Here is a 14,449-nt window from a genome sequence, read left to right on the forward strand (position 1 = left end):
AAAAGGCCCAAAGTGCAATAATTCAAACACTAATGAACTGTTTTCCAGTGTGGCAGCACACAGGTAGTTCCCAGCATGTTATCATTAGCAAATATGTCAGTATCATTCCAATCACAAACTTTGCTTGTGAAATACACCTCTGAAAAATAGATTTCTAATAGTTACCTGGGCTCTTCTAAAAGAAGAAAGAAGCTAAATTTTATCATTCAAAATGTTATATAAAATAACTTTTTTGTAGAATTTCTCTTCACAAATTAAATTTAGCTAAAGTTTAACATTTGTCACTTAGAGTCTTACACAACTCTTAATTCTGTATTTAAGCTTTATTAGACAGCTTCAGCAGATGTGATTCACCAGTTAAGAAAGAATCACAATAATTACCCATCTACTGGATTATTTTCTTAATTTTCTATCAATATGCACCTCTGGAAACTAAACCCACATATAGTATTAAATATTATTTCAAAAAGCAAGCAAAGAGTTACCCAGAATTATCGAAAATTCAGATAAGATTTGAATTAACATTATTACAGTATCAATTTGGCAGTAGTTTGTGAAGAACCTGTGTTTTTCTGCAGGAGAAACAGAAGAAAATAAAGCCTTCAGCTACTGAGCTTTGCCACGCTATCTCTAGTTCTCTCAAATACAAGATGAGGATTTCAAAAAATATCACAATTCCATTTGTATTAAACTTTGCTGAATCTTCTTGAATATTATGAACTATGTCTTTAACTGATATAGAAAACTATGTTTTTATATAACATGTTTTTAAATTACATCTAGATTTTTATTCCAATAAATACAAGTTGTATTGATTCAATACTTATTAAATTAGGCCATCAAATAAATTAGGTCATCAAATAAATGTATTCTTCTTCTTCCTTATTTCTATAAATAATAATTTAGCCAGGAAGTGATCAAGTTTTATATGTCTAAGTAATGCTTATTCATGTGGGGAAAGGATTTTATACATGCAGGGAAGCTTGGAGGCATCATTGTGGCCTTCTAATAGATGACACATTATTCTGAAACAAAAAAAAAAAGCTTAAAGCAAGAATTACATTTTGAGATGTAAGTTATGAGTGATTAGGGAATTATTAAGCTAAAGCCAAGAATCTATGACTAATTGTGAAGAATACTTATTCCAATATATTAGACCATACTTATTTTTCCCAGGATATTTTAGGTAAGGAAACTGAGCACAAAGATTAAGTAACTTGGCCAAGGACAAATAACTATTAAGTGGTAGAGTCAGGACACATAACCAGGAAGTCTGGCTCCATTACACTTCTTCGCATAACTTGTCCGTCACCTTGGGGAGAATATCCTAATATCAAATCATAAGACCATTTCACTGGAGTTTTTACAGAATTGAACCTACTGTTCACATAAGCATATCTTACTCAAATATTTAAGATACTTAAATATCTTAATGAAGATTAATTGTCACATTGTTATTAATAGGATGATGGGACAGTCAAGGCCTGGAAGACCAGGTATGTCATAGAGAGAGAGAATGAAATATTCTTGAGACAAAAACTCCCATGGCCAGAAAGAAATGGGAATTCTTATGGTTAGAACAGGAAACATGTAACTTATATTATCCTTACTTTCCATGTTACCAGAATTAATCTGGTTCTTCAAAAGTTTTATAGCATGAAACAATCCATTAGTCTTAAAATATCTGCCTACTACTGTATTTAAACACAAAATGTATTATTTCTAGTTTGTTCCATAATCAATAGGAATTCTTCTAAAAACTTAAAAATCAAAAATTAAATAATACTGGCTTATATATTTACCTTTATCATTGTTCTTTAATTCTTTGTTTGAATTTGAGTTATTGTCTGATAACATTTCATTTCAGCCTGAAGACTCCATTTGGTATTTCTTTTAGGGGGTGTGCCAGCAACAAATTCTGTCAGCTTCCATTTATCTGAAAATGTCTTAATTTCTCCTTTATTTTCAAGGAATAGCTTTGCTGATTCTAGAATTCTTGATTGGCAGTCTGTTTTCTCAACACTTTGAATAAGTCATCCCCCTCCCTCTGACCTCATGATTTCTATTAACCTTTTGGAGGATTCCTTCTATATGATATGTCACTTTCTTCTTGCTGCCCTCAAGATTTTCTTTTTTCGTTGGCTTTCAACAGCTTGACTGTGATGTGTCTAGGTGTGCATCTCTTTGCATCAATCTTACTTAGAGTTTGTTGAGCTTCTTCTTTCTGTAATGTTTTTTCATCAAATTTGGGATGTTTTCAGCCATGATTTCTTCAAATATTCTCTTTTCTCCTTTCTCTTTCTCCTCCGCTTCTGGAATTCCCATTATGTGTATGTTGCTATACTCGACAGTGTCCCCTAGATCTCTGAGGCTCTGAATACTTTTCTTCATCCTATTTTCTTTCTGTTCATCAGACTGCATAATATCAATTGACATGTCTTCAAGTTAACTGATTCTTTCTTCAGCCAATTCAAATTTTCTTTTGGGCTCCTCTAGAAAATTTTTCATTTCCATTATTGTAATTTTCAAATCCAGATTTCTACTCGGTTTGTTTTTATAATTTCTATCTCTTTATTGATGCTCTCTATTGGGTAAGGCACTATTCTTATACTTCCATTTAGTTCTTCAGACATAGTTTGCTTTATTTCTTTGAACATATTTGAAATAGCTAATTTAAAAATTTTATCTAAGAAGTCTAATGCCTTGGCTTCCTCAAGAACAATTTCTTTTTCTGTATATGGGCCATTTTTTTATTATTTGCATGTCTCAAAATTCTTTGCTGAAACCAGATATTTTGTATGATATAATGTGACAACTATGAAGATCAGAATCCCTACCCTGAGGGTTTGTTTAGTGATTTTCCAAGACTAATTCTCTAAACTCTGTATTCTTTGTACACTGAAATCTCAGCCTAATTAGCTGAGTGGTCAGGTAATGTCTGGACAAAAATTTTCTTAAGTGCCTTGAACCAATAAATCTCCAACCTTTGCCAAGGCCCTCCGTACATGTGTTGAGGCATAATTTTAATGCTCAAGCAGTCAATTTACAAATCTGTGTTTAGCCATCACTTCCTGCTTGTGTAGAGCCTCAAGGTCACCCAAAGGTAAGAGCTTGTAGAATCTCAACTCTTTTTTTTGCAGTGATAGTTTACCAATCCTAAAACTACTTTCAATGTACTATGGGATTAAGCAAATAGGTACATAATTCTGGATAATGGGAGCTAGGTTTCTTACTGTGGAAGCAGCGAGTCAAATATGGAAAGAGAAAGTCTAGAATAAACCTGTAGTGTTGGACTGAAATTGGAGGTATATGTATAAACTCACAGGTTTTAACAGACAAATAAGAAGTATAGATTTCTTACTCTGTCCATTGAGATGACCTAGAAGCCATAACACCCAGTAACAATGCATGTACCTAGTATACAGATCTTACTTTGAAATACATTCTGCTGCTATGGAAGTAGGGCTCCTTAAAGAAGTGGCTGATTGCAAGGCTCAGGCAAGCAAATGAATAAAATGAACCTGGAATATCTTTTTATGCCAGAAAGTAAGGAAATTTTCAAAGAATGATACAAACATGTCAAAAGGACACAAGAAGTGGCTTACAAGGCTCCCAAGGGTCAAATCTGGAATCACTAATGCCTCAAAATAAACAATAAAGAAAGAAATTATAGCACTTTGAGTAAAATAGGAATTCATAAATCCATACTGATATAAATATATAAATGGGGAAAAATAAAGCTCTTCTTTATAGTAAAATGCCAACAAATAAAGGTTAAAAAATAGAGTTAGAAAATCACCATTTGATAAGCATCATGGTAAAACTGGTTCAGGAATCATCAATAGATGTTAAAACTATTAAGTGAGAGTTTGATGAGAAATAGGTAAGAGTTTGATGAGGAATGAAATATCTACTTAGTCTTAAAGTAATCCTCAAAAAATATTTACTTTACATGAGTTAAAACTAGAAGTCACCACCTCAAGTTAACATAATCATTTATGAGATAAATACCTTGTTACTCTTAACATGATATATTAAGAACCTATCACTTCTATAGTACTCCTGCCAAAATATTAAACAAACCTTCAGATATTCATAATATATACAAACCCATAACTGAAGCATATTCTACAAAATAAATAACCTGTACTCTTCAAAAAAAAAGTAAAGATTAAAGAAGACAAATACTGAAGAACTGTTCCAAATTAAGAGATTCTAAAGAGACATGCAACTAAATGCAACATGCAATATCAGATTGAACTCTGAATCAAAAATCTTTTTTTCTATAAAAGATACAATTGAGGTAATTAGCAATATTTTTCATAATAATGAATGAAATGCCCTGATTTTGATAACTGCATTGTGGTTTTAAAAAAGAATGCCTTTTTTTTTTTTAAGTTCCAGGGTATATCAGCAGAATGTGCAGGTTTGTTACATAGGTAAACATGTGCCATGGTTGTTTGCTGCATATTAAGCCCCACATGCATTAGCTATTTTTTTCTGATGCTCTCCATCCCCCAAACCTACCCACAATGGGCCCCAGTGTGTGTTGTTCCCCTCCTTGTACCCATGTGCTCCCATCATTTAGCTCCCACTTATAAGAACATGTTGTGTTTGGACTTCTGTTCCTGTGTTATTTGCTGAGGATAATGGCTTCCAGCTCCATCCATGTCCCTGCAAAGGACATGACATCGTTCCTTTTTATGGTCAATCCTTTTTATGGCTGTATAGTATTCCATGACGTATATGTGTCACATTTTCTTTATCCAGTCTATCATTGATGGCAGTTGGGTTGATTCCATGGCTTTACTATTGTGAATAGTGCTGGAATGAACATATTCATGCATTTTTTTTGTTTTTGTTTTTGTTTGAAATGGAGTCTTGCTCTGTCACCCAGGCTGGAGTACAGTGGCGCAATCTTAGCTCACTGCAACCTCTACCTCCCAGGTTCAAGCGATTCTTCTGCCTCAGCCTCCCGAGTAACTGGGACTACAGGTGCATGGTACCACACCTGGCTAATGTTTGTATTTTTAGTAGAGACGGGGTTTCACCATATTGATCAGGCTGGTCTTGAACTCCTGACCTCATGATCCACCTGCCTCGGCCTTCCGAAGTGCAGGGATTACAGGCATGAGCCACCACGCCCAACCACATGTATCTTTATAATAGAGTGATTTATATTCCTTTGGGTATATACCCAGTAATAAGATTGCTGGGTCAAGTGGTATTTCTGCTTCTAGATCTCTGAGGAATCACCACACTGTCTTCCACAATGATTGACCTAATTTACATTTCCACCAACAGTACAAAGGCATTCCTACTTCTCTGCAACCTTGCCAGCATCTGTTGTTTCTCGACTTTTTAATAATCGCCATTCTGACTGGTGTGAGATGGTATCTCATTGTGGTTTTGGTTTGCATTCCTCTAATGATCAGTGATGAGCTTTTTTGTATATGCTTGTTGGCTACACAAATATCTTCTTTTGAGGAGTGTCTGTTCATGTCCTTTGCCCCCTTTTTACTGGGGTTGTTTTTTATTGTAAATTTGGTTAAGTTCCCTATAGACTTTGGATATTAGACCTTTGTCAAATGGATAGATTGCAAAAATTTTCTCCCATTCTGTAGGTTGTCTGTTTGTGCTGATGATAAGTTTCTTTTGCTGTGCAGCAGCTCTTTAATTAGATCCCAGTTGTCAAGTTTTGCTTCTGTGTCAATTGCTTTTAGCATTTCTGTCATGAAATTTTTGCCTGTGCCTATGTTCTCAATGGTATTGCTCAGATTTTCTTCTAGGATTTTTATAGTTTTGGATTTTACATTTCTTTAATCCATATCTTGAGCTAATTTTTGTATAAGGCATAAAGAAGGGGTCCAGTTTCAGTTCTCTGCATATAGCTAGCCAGTTCTCCCAGCACAATTTATTAAATAGGGAATCCTTTCCCCATTGCTTGTTTTTGTCAGGTTTGTTGAAGATCAGATATGCAATGTTATTTCTGAGTTCTATATTCTGTTCCATTGGTCTACATTTCTGTTTTTCTACCAGGACCAAGCTGTTTTGGTTAATGTAGCCTTGTAATATAGGTTGAAGTCAGCTAGTGTGATGCCTCTAGTTTTGTTCTTTTTGCTTAGGATTGTCTTGGCTATACAGACTCTTTTGGTTCCATATGAATTTTAAAATAGCTTTTACTAATTCTGTGAAGAATGTCAATGGTAGTTTAAAGAAAATAGCATTGAATCTATAAATTACTTTAGGCAATATGGCCTTTTTCATGATATGGATTCTTCCTATCCATGAACATGCAATGTTTTTTCATTTGTTTGTGTCCATTCTGGCTTCCTTGAGCAGTGGTTTGTAGTTCTACTTGAAGAGGTCCTTCACTTCCCTTGTTAGCTGTATTCCTAGGTATTTTATTATTTTGGTAGCAATTGTGAAAGGGAGTTCATTTATGATTTAGCTCTCTGCTTGTCTCTTGTTGGTGTATAAGAATGCCTGTGATTTTTTTTTTTTTTTTTTTTGTGACAGAGTCTCACTCTGTCACTAGGCTGGAGTGCAATGGCATGATCTCGGCTCACTGCAACTTCCACCTCCAGGGTTCAAGCAATTCTGCTGCCTCAGCCTCCCAAGTAGCTGGGACTACAGGCATGCATCACCATGCCAAGCTAATTGTTGTATTTTTAGTAGAGACGGAGTTTCACCATGTTGGCCAGGATGGTCTCAATCTCTTGACCTCGTGATCCACCCGCATCAGCCTCCCAAAGTGCTGGGACTACAAGCATGAGCCACCACACTCGACCAAATGCCTGTGATTTTTGCACATTGATTTTGCATCCTGAGATTTTGCTAAAGTTGCTTATCAGCTTAAGAGGCTTTTGGGCTGAGACAATTGGGGCTTTCTAGATGTAGAATCATGTCACCTGCAAACAAAGATAATTTGACTTCCTCTCTTCTTATTTGAATACACTTTATGTCTCTCTCTTGCCTAATTTCCCTGGCCAAAACTTCCAATACTATGTTGAATAGGAGTGGTGAGAGAGGGCATCATTGTCCTGTGCCAGTTTTCAAAAGGAATGCTCCCAGGTTTTGCCCATTTAGTATATCGGCTGTGGGTTTGTCATATATGGCTCTTATTATTTTGAGGTATGTTCCTTCAATATGTAGTTTATTGAGAGTTTTTAACATGAAAGGATGTTGAATTTTATCATAGGCCTTTTCTGTGTCTATCAAGATAATCATGTGATTTTTGTATTTAGTTCTGTTTACATGATGAATTACATTTATTAATTTGCATATGTTGAACCAACCTTGCAACTTGATCATGGTGGATAAGCTTTTTGATGTGCTGCTGGATTTGGCTTGCCAGTATTTTTTGAGGATTTTTTGCATCAATGCTCATCAGGGATATTGGCCTACAGTTTTCTTTTTTTGTTATCTCTCTGCCAGGTTTTGGTATCAGGATGATGCTGGCCTCAGAAAATGAGTTAAGGAGGAGTCCCTCCTTTTCATTTTTTTGGAATAGTTTCAGAAGAAGTAGTATCAGCTCCTCTTTGTACCTCTAGTAGAATTTAGCTGTAAATCTGTCTGGTCCTGGGCTTTTTTTGGTTGGTAGGCCTTGATTTCAGAACTCATTATTACTGCTTCGATTTCAGAACTCGTTATTGGTCTATTCAGCGATTCAACTTCTTCCTGGTTCAGTCTTGGGAGGGTGTATGCATCCAGGAATTTATCCATTTCTTCTAGATTTTTGTAGTTCATTTGCACAGAGGTGTTTATAGTATCCTCTGATGGTTGTTTGTATTTCTGTGGGGTCAGTGATGATATCTCCTTTATCATTTCTGATTGTGTCTATTTGATTCTTCTCTCTTTTCTTCTTTGTTATTCTAGTTATCAGTCTATCTATTTTATTAATTTCAAAAAATAGCTTCTGGGTTCATTGATTTTTTGAAGGGTTTTTCATGTCTCTATCTCCTTCAGTACCATTCTGATAATATTTCTTGTCTTCTGCTAGCTTTAGGGTTTGTTTGCTCTCGATTCTCTAGTTCTTTTAGTTGTAATGTTAAGACTGTAGATTTCAGATCTTTCTAGCTTTTTAATGTGGGCATTTATTTCTATAAATTCGCCCTTAACACTGCTTTAGCTGCATCTCAGAGATTCTGGTACATTGTCTCTTTGTTCTCTTTAGTTTCAAAGAAGTTCTTGATTCATGCCTTAATTTCATTATTTACCCAGGAGTCATTCAGAAGCAGGTTGTTCAATTTCCATATAGTCGTGTGGTTTTGAGTGACTTTTTAAATCTTTAGTTCTATTTTGATTACGCTGTTGTCTGAGAGACTGTTCATTATGATTTCAGTTCTTTTCATTTGCTCAGGAGTGTTTTGCTTCCAATTATGTGATCAATTTTAGATAAAGTGCCATGTAGTGCCAAGAAGAACGTATATTCTGTTGTTTTGGGGTAGAGAGTTCTGTAGATATCTATCAGGTCCAGGTGATTTAGAGCTCACTTCAGGTCCTGTATACCTTTGTTAATGTTCTGTCTTGATGATCTAATATTGCTAGTGAGATGTCAAAGTCTCCCACTATTATTGTGTGGGAATCTAAGTCTCTTTGTAGGTCTCTAAGAACTTGCTTTATGAATCTGGGTTCTCCTGTATTGGGCCCATATATTTTTAGAATACTTAGCTCTTCTTGTTGACTTGAACCCTTTACCATTATATAATGCCCTTGTCTTTTTCGATCTTTGTTGGTTTAAAGTCTGTTTTGTCAGAAACTAGGATTACAACCCCTGCTTTTTTCTGTTTTCCATTAGCTTGGTAAATGTTCCTCCATCCCTTTATTTTGAGCCTGTGTGTTGTCTTTGCCTGAGACAGGTCTCTTGAATACAGCACACCGATGGATCTTGACTGTTTATGTGGCCTGCTATTCTGTGTCTTTTATTGGGGCATTTACTCCATTTACATTTAAGGTTAATATTGTTATGTATAAATTTGATCCTGTCATCATGATGCTAGCCAGTCATTTTGCAGACTCCTTTATGTAGTTGCTTCACAGTGTCATTGGCCTGTGAACTTCAGTGTGTTTGTGTAGTGGCTGGTAACGGTTTTTTCTTTCCATATTTAGTGCTTCCTTCAGGAGCTCTGATAAGGCAGGCCTGGTGGTGACAAATTCCCTCAGCATTTGATTGTCTGTAAAGGATTTTATTTCTCCTTCACTTATGAAGCTTAGTTTGGCCAAATATGAAATTCTGGGTTGGAAATTCTTTTCTTTCAGAATGTTGAATATTGGCCCCCAATCTCTTCTAGCTTGTAGGGTTTCTGCTGAGAGGTCCACTCTTTCTCTGATGGGCTTCCCTTTGTAGGTGACTTGGCCTTTCTCTCTGACTGCCCCTTAACACGTTTTCTTTCATTTTGACCTTGGATAATCTGATGATTATGTGTCTTTGGGTTGATCTCATGGAGTATCTTACTGGGGTTCTCTGGATTTCCTGAATTTGAATGTCAGCCTGCCTTGCTAGTTTGGGGAAGTTCTCTAGGATCATATCCTGAGGTATGTTTTCCAACTTGGTTCCATTCTCCCCATCTCTTTCATGTATGCCACTCAGTCATAGGTTCAGTCTTTTTACATAATCCAACATTTTTCAGAGGTTTTGTTCATTCCTTTCCATTTCTTTTTCTCTAATCATGTCTGCCTGTCTTATTGCAACAAGATACTCTCCAACTCTGAGATTCTTTTCTCCACTTGGTTTGTTTGGCTATTGACACTTGTGATTGCACTGTGAAGTTTTCATGTTGTCTTTTTCAGCTCCATCAAGGTGTTTATGTTTCTCTTTAAACTTGTTATTCTGGTTAGCAGCTCCTATAGTTTTATCATGGTTCTTAGTTTCTTTGCATTGGGTAGAACATGCTCCTTTCGCTCAGTGAAGTTCATTATTGCCCACCTTCTGAAGCCTACTTCTATCAATTCATCCTTCTCAGTCTCAGCCCAGTTCTGTGCCCTTGCTGAAGAGGTATTGCAATCATTTGGAGGAGAAAAGGCATGGTGGCTTTTTGAGTTTTCAGCATTTTTGCATTGATTCTTTCTCATCTTTGTGGGCTTACCTTCTTTTGATCTTTGAGGCTGCTGGACCTTTGGATGGGGTTTTTTGTGGGGTCTTTTTTGTTGATGTTGTTGTTGTTGCTGTTTGTTTGTCTCTTAACATCAGGGCCCTCCTCTGTAGGGCTGCTGCAGTTTTCGGTGGGTCCACACCCCATTCGCCTAGGTCCCTCCCCCACCTGGAGGCATCACCAGTGGGGGCTGCAAAACAGCAAAGATGACAGCCTGCTCTTTCCTCTAGAAGCTCTGTCCCAGAGGGGCACCGACCTGATGCCAGCTGGAACACTCCTGTATGAGGTGTCTGGCAACCCCTATTGGAAGGTCTCACCCAGACAGGAGGAACAAGATCAGGGACCTGCTTAAAGAAGCAGTCTGGCCGCTCCTTGGCAGAGCAGGTGTGCTGAACTGGGATGAATCCCCCTTGTCTAGACTGTCCAGACTCTCCAGGGCCAGCTGGCAGGAAAGACTAAATACAGTGTACTGCAGAGATTGTGGCTGCCCCTCCCGCCAGGGGCTCTGTCCCAGGGAGATCAGAGTCCTGTCCATAAACCCCTGGCTGGAGTTGCTGAAATTCCCATGGGGAGGCCCTGACCAGTGATGAGGGATGGATCAGGGTCCCACTTGAAGCAGTCTGGCTACAGTCTGCCACACCCACTGTGCCGTGGTGTGGGGAATTCTTCCCAATACAGACCAATCTCTCTGGCACTGGCAGAAGAAAACAGCCAACTGTAGCTGCAGAGATGGCAGCCACCCCTCCCCTTGGGAACTCAGTCATCTTAGGCAGTCTCCAGCCTGCTGCTGCTAGGCAGCAGAGATTCCAAGCCAATGGGTCTTAGCTAGTGAGGTTCCATGGGAGTGGGGCCCACTGAATGATGCTGCTTGGCTCCCTGGCTTCAGCCCCCTTCCTACAGGAGTGGATGATCTCCTGCCTCACCAGAATTCCCTGGGCCAGAATATGAAAAACAACTCCTGCATCTCAGTGCCTGCCCAAGTGGCCACATGCCTGAGTGGCTGCCAACCTGAGTGGCCCCCGTCAGCCTGCATAGCTCTGTGCTTGGGGATCCAAGGCCCTGGTGGTGTGGGCTCACGAGGGGATCTCCTGGTCCATGAGTTGCAAAGATCCATGAGAAAAGTGTAGTTTCCTGGACAGGGTAACACAATCACTCACTGCCTCCTTTGGCTAGGGAAGGGAGCTCCCCTTGCCCCATGCAGCTCCCAGGTGGGCCATCATCACCCCACTCTGCTTTTCCTCACTCTCTGTGGGTTGCACCAACCGCCGAATCAGTCCCAGTGAGAGAACCTGGATACCTTAGTTGAAGGTGAATTCACTTGCCATTTTCATTCTTTTCAGTGAGAGCCACAGACCACAGCTGCTTCTGATTGGCCATCTTCAGCTAGTGTTTAATGTCTTGTTATTAGAACACTTACACTGAACTACTTAGGGGTAAAGAGGCGTCATGTCCAAAATGTACTCCCAGATGATTTAATAAAAATAATAATATAAATATATGGGGAGAAAAAATGATACAACAAATGTGATAAAATTTTAATACCTGCAGGATCTGAGTGAAGGATAGGATTATTATTATTGTAAGTTTTTCTATAAGTCTGAAACTATTTCAAAATATTAAATTATTTTTTAAAAAGAAACTTATCTAACTGGGAACAATGAATGAATTAGATCTAATATACTCATACGGTTAAATCTGGAAAATATAACAGTAAGCAAAAAACCAAGCAACATATACACCAGATAATATTTACTTAAATTTTTAAAATCATAAAACAATATATATTATTATTCATATATGAATATGTAATGAAGGTTTAATGTTTATTGTGGCAAAGGGAGAGGAATGAAGACAGGAGAATGGGGCAAACATCATAATAACATATTTCTTTTAAAATAAAGCTCATTCCAATGTGACGAAATTTTAACCTGTGTTTTATCTGTGTGATGGGTACATAGGTATCCATTACTATTTTCACAGTATCTATGTGTTTGAAATATGTTACAATTAAAATGTTTTAAGAAAAAAGATTTTAATGGTTCAAAGGATCTAAAACCCCAAAAACTTCCCAGTGTAGCTACTGCCACAAACCAAATGGTTTTTGAAGGTGCTTATGTCTAAGCCCAAAGATGGAGTCACATACCAACAAATAACTATAGAATACTGGGAATAAAGATCAAGATAAATACCGAGAATGCCTTTTCTTTGCCCAAGGTGTCTCTTCAGCCTTTCCTTAAATATATGCTTAGTTTTAGAATTTTCCTCACTAGAATTACTTCTTCTACATCTCATTAAAGTATAAAAATACCATAGGTTCGAAGTACTATGTATTTCTGTCTTATAACTGAGTAAAATCAGACATACCATCTATCTTCATTGTCTGTATTCATGGATAACACATACATTTCAACTGTCTCAGTGAAATCTTGACAACTCTGGTCAGGTTTGAAATTTAAACTCTGGATGAAATGAATTAGCTATATTGTAACTGATACTTCAGTCAGAGAGAAGCTCCTCATTTTTTTAATAATCATTTCTGAAATAAATGATGTTTACATTCTCAGATTCAAATTCTTTTAAAAATAAAATGTTTTTTCTTTTCAAATTAAGAAAAATAATATCTATGTATTATTTATGATTATACACTGTGGCAGAGACTCCTAATAATTTACACCCATTCCTTCTTCTTCTGAGATACACAGACTATATTTCCCATTCTCCCTGGCAGTTAAGTATGGCCATGTGACTGGCTATAGCTCCAAGCCTGGCCTACAAAAACTTCCAAGCATAATTCCCCATCCTCTTCTGCCAGCTTGATACACTTGACAACAAGGCCCTAGAGGATGACAGAAGCACAACTGGAATAATCCTGTGTCCCTGAATCTCAGCATGAAGGAAAGTCACTTAACGAGAATGTCCATGTGAATGAGGAAAAATAATTCTACTGTATTAAACCACTAAACTTTGGGGGTCTATTTGTTACCACAATTAGTGTTCCATTAACTGAAACGTGTAATCATTTTTTTCTTGGAGAAATAAGCCAGGAAAAAAAGAAACCCATATGTAAATCATAAACAATTTTCCAATTGTCAATATGAAATACATTATACTTACAAATTGAGGTTTGTAGTATGCTGGACCAAGTGTACTGTCACAAGCAGGTGGAAAACATTTTATAATACTGCCATCATCATTAATATGATAACCATATGACTTTCCACAAGAAGGAATTGAAGGAACATCAACACTTCTGGTAAGTGTAGGTGATCTTGAAATTTTCTGCAAGGAAAACATTTTATATTATTTATTCCAAGGCAAGAGGAAGGGGAATGAAGAACCAAATATTAAAAGTTACTAAAAGGCAACTATTAAATATTGATTTAACGAGTTTCATGATATAAAACAAAAATGTTTGTTTTGTTATTGTTTTTTTGAGATAGGGTCTCACTCTGTCACCCAGGCTGGAGTGCAGTGGTACAGTCTTGGCTCACTGCAACCTCTGTCTCCTGGGTTCAAGTGATTCTCCCCTCGACCTCAGCCTCCCAAGTAGCTGGGACTACAGGCATGCACCACTATGCTTGGCTAATGTTTGTATTTTTAGTAGAGACAGGGTTTTACCATGTTGGCCAGGCTGGTCTCGAACTCCTGACCTCAAATGATCTGCTAGCCTCGGCCTCCCAAAGTGCTGGGATTACAGGCATGAGCCACTGTGCCTGGCCAAAAATGTTTTGTAAAAGTAATTTAAAGGAGTGAATTCAAGTCTGTTGCTTCACCTTTAAACCAAGAGAATGTATTTCTATTAAATTTAGAATAGAATAGATAACTATTAAAGTCATCATAAGAAGCAAGGATTCTTTCTCGTTTGGGTCAGTTATTTATCTTGCTTAGTAAAGCCATCATTACTAATTCTAAAAACAGGCAATCCTATTCACATCAACAATCATGCTATTATACTATCTGCTATGCAAAAACAAACTTTGTATTTTTCAGTAATACTTTCTGGCTTCATTCCTTCCCAGCTCCTGACTTTTTGTTTCCACATTTCCTGAGTCTTGTATAAATGTCCTAAGTATGCAAGCTATATAGCAGGAAAATATCTATGATGTAATGCTAAATGGAAATAGCAAAATATAAAAGTGAACTATGAATATAGCTAAGTTATGTGAAATTATATATAAATGTATAAAGTCACATACATATATAATTTAATACCAAAAGAAGCTATACAAAAATTAACAGAAAATTAATGTTAGAGTCAGAAGTTTTAGGGTGATTATCCTTTTATCGAAATTTGGTTTAATGGAAAATATTTTATAATTTAAATAAAAACATGAAGGTGTAATATATATTACAAA

The 14,449-nt window shown here is 37.0% G+C and overlaps 1 protein-coding gene across 3 annotated transcripts in view; it reads right to left on the bottom strand.

Moving 5' to 3' along the window:
- STPG2 (sperm tail PG-rich repeat containing 2) overlaps positions 1-14,449 on the bottom strand; it is a 672,078-nt gene that overhangs the window by 643,833 nt on the left and 13,796 nt on the right. For all 3 annotated transcript variants that reach the window (XM_063705437.1, XM_063705439.1, XM_063705438.1), the window contains one exon: positions 13,209-13,373. In XM_063705437.1, the coding sequence (XP_063561507.1) occupies positions 13,209-13,373 (165 nt within the window). The remainder of the gene's footprint in view (positions 1-13,208; positions 13,374-14,449) is intronic.

Source organism: Gorilla gorilla, chromosome 3 (assembly GCF_029281585.2).
Source record: "Gorilla gorilla gorilla isolate KB3781 chromosome 3, NHGRI_mGorGor1-v2.1_pri, whole genome shotgun sequence".
Lineage (NCBI taxonomy): Eukaryota > Metazoa > Chordata > Mammalia > Primates > Hominidae > Gorilla > Gorilla gorilla.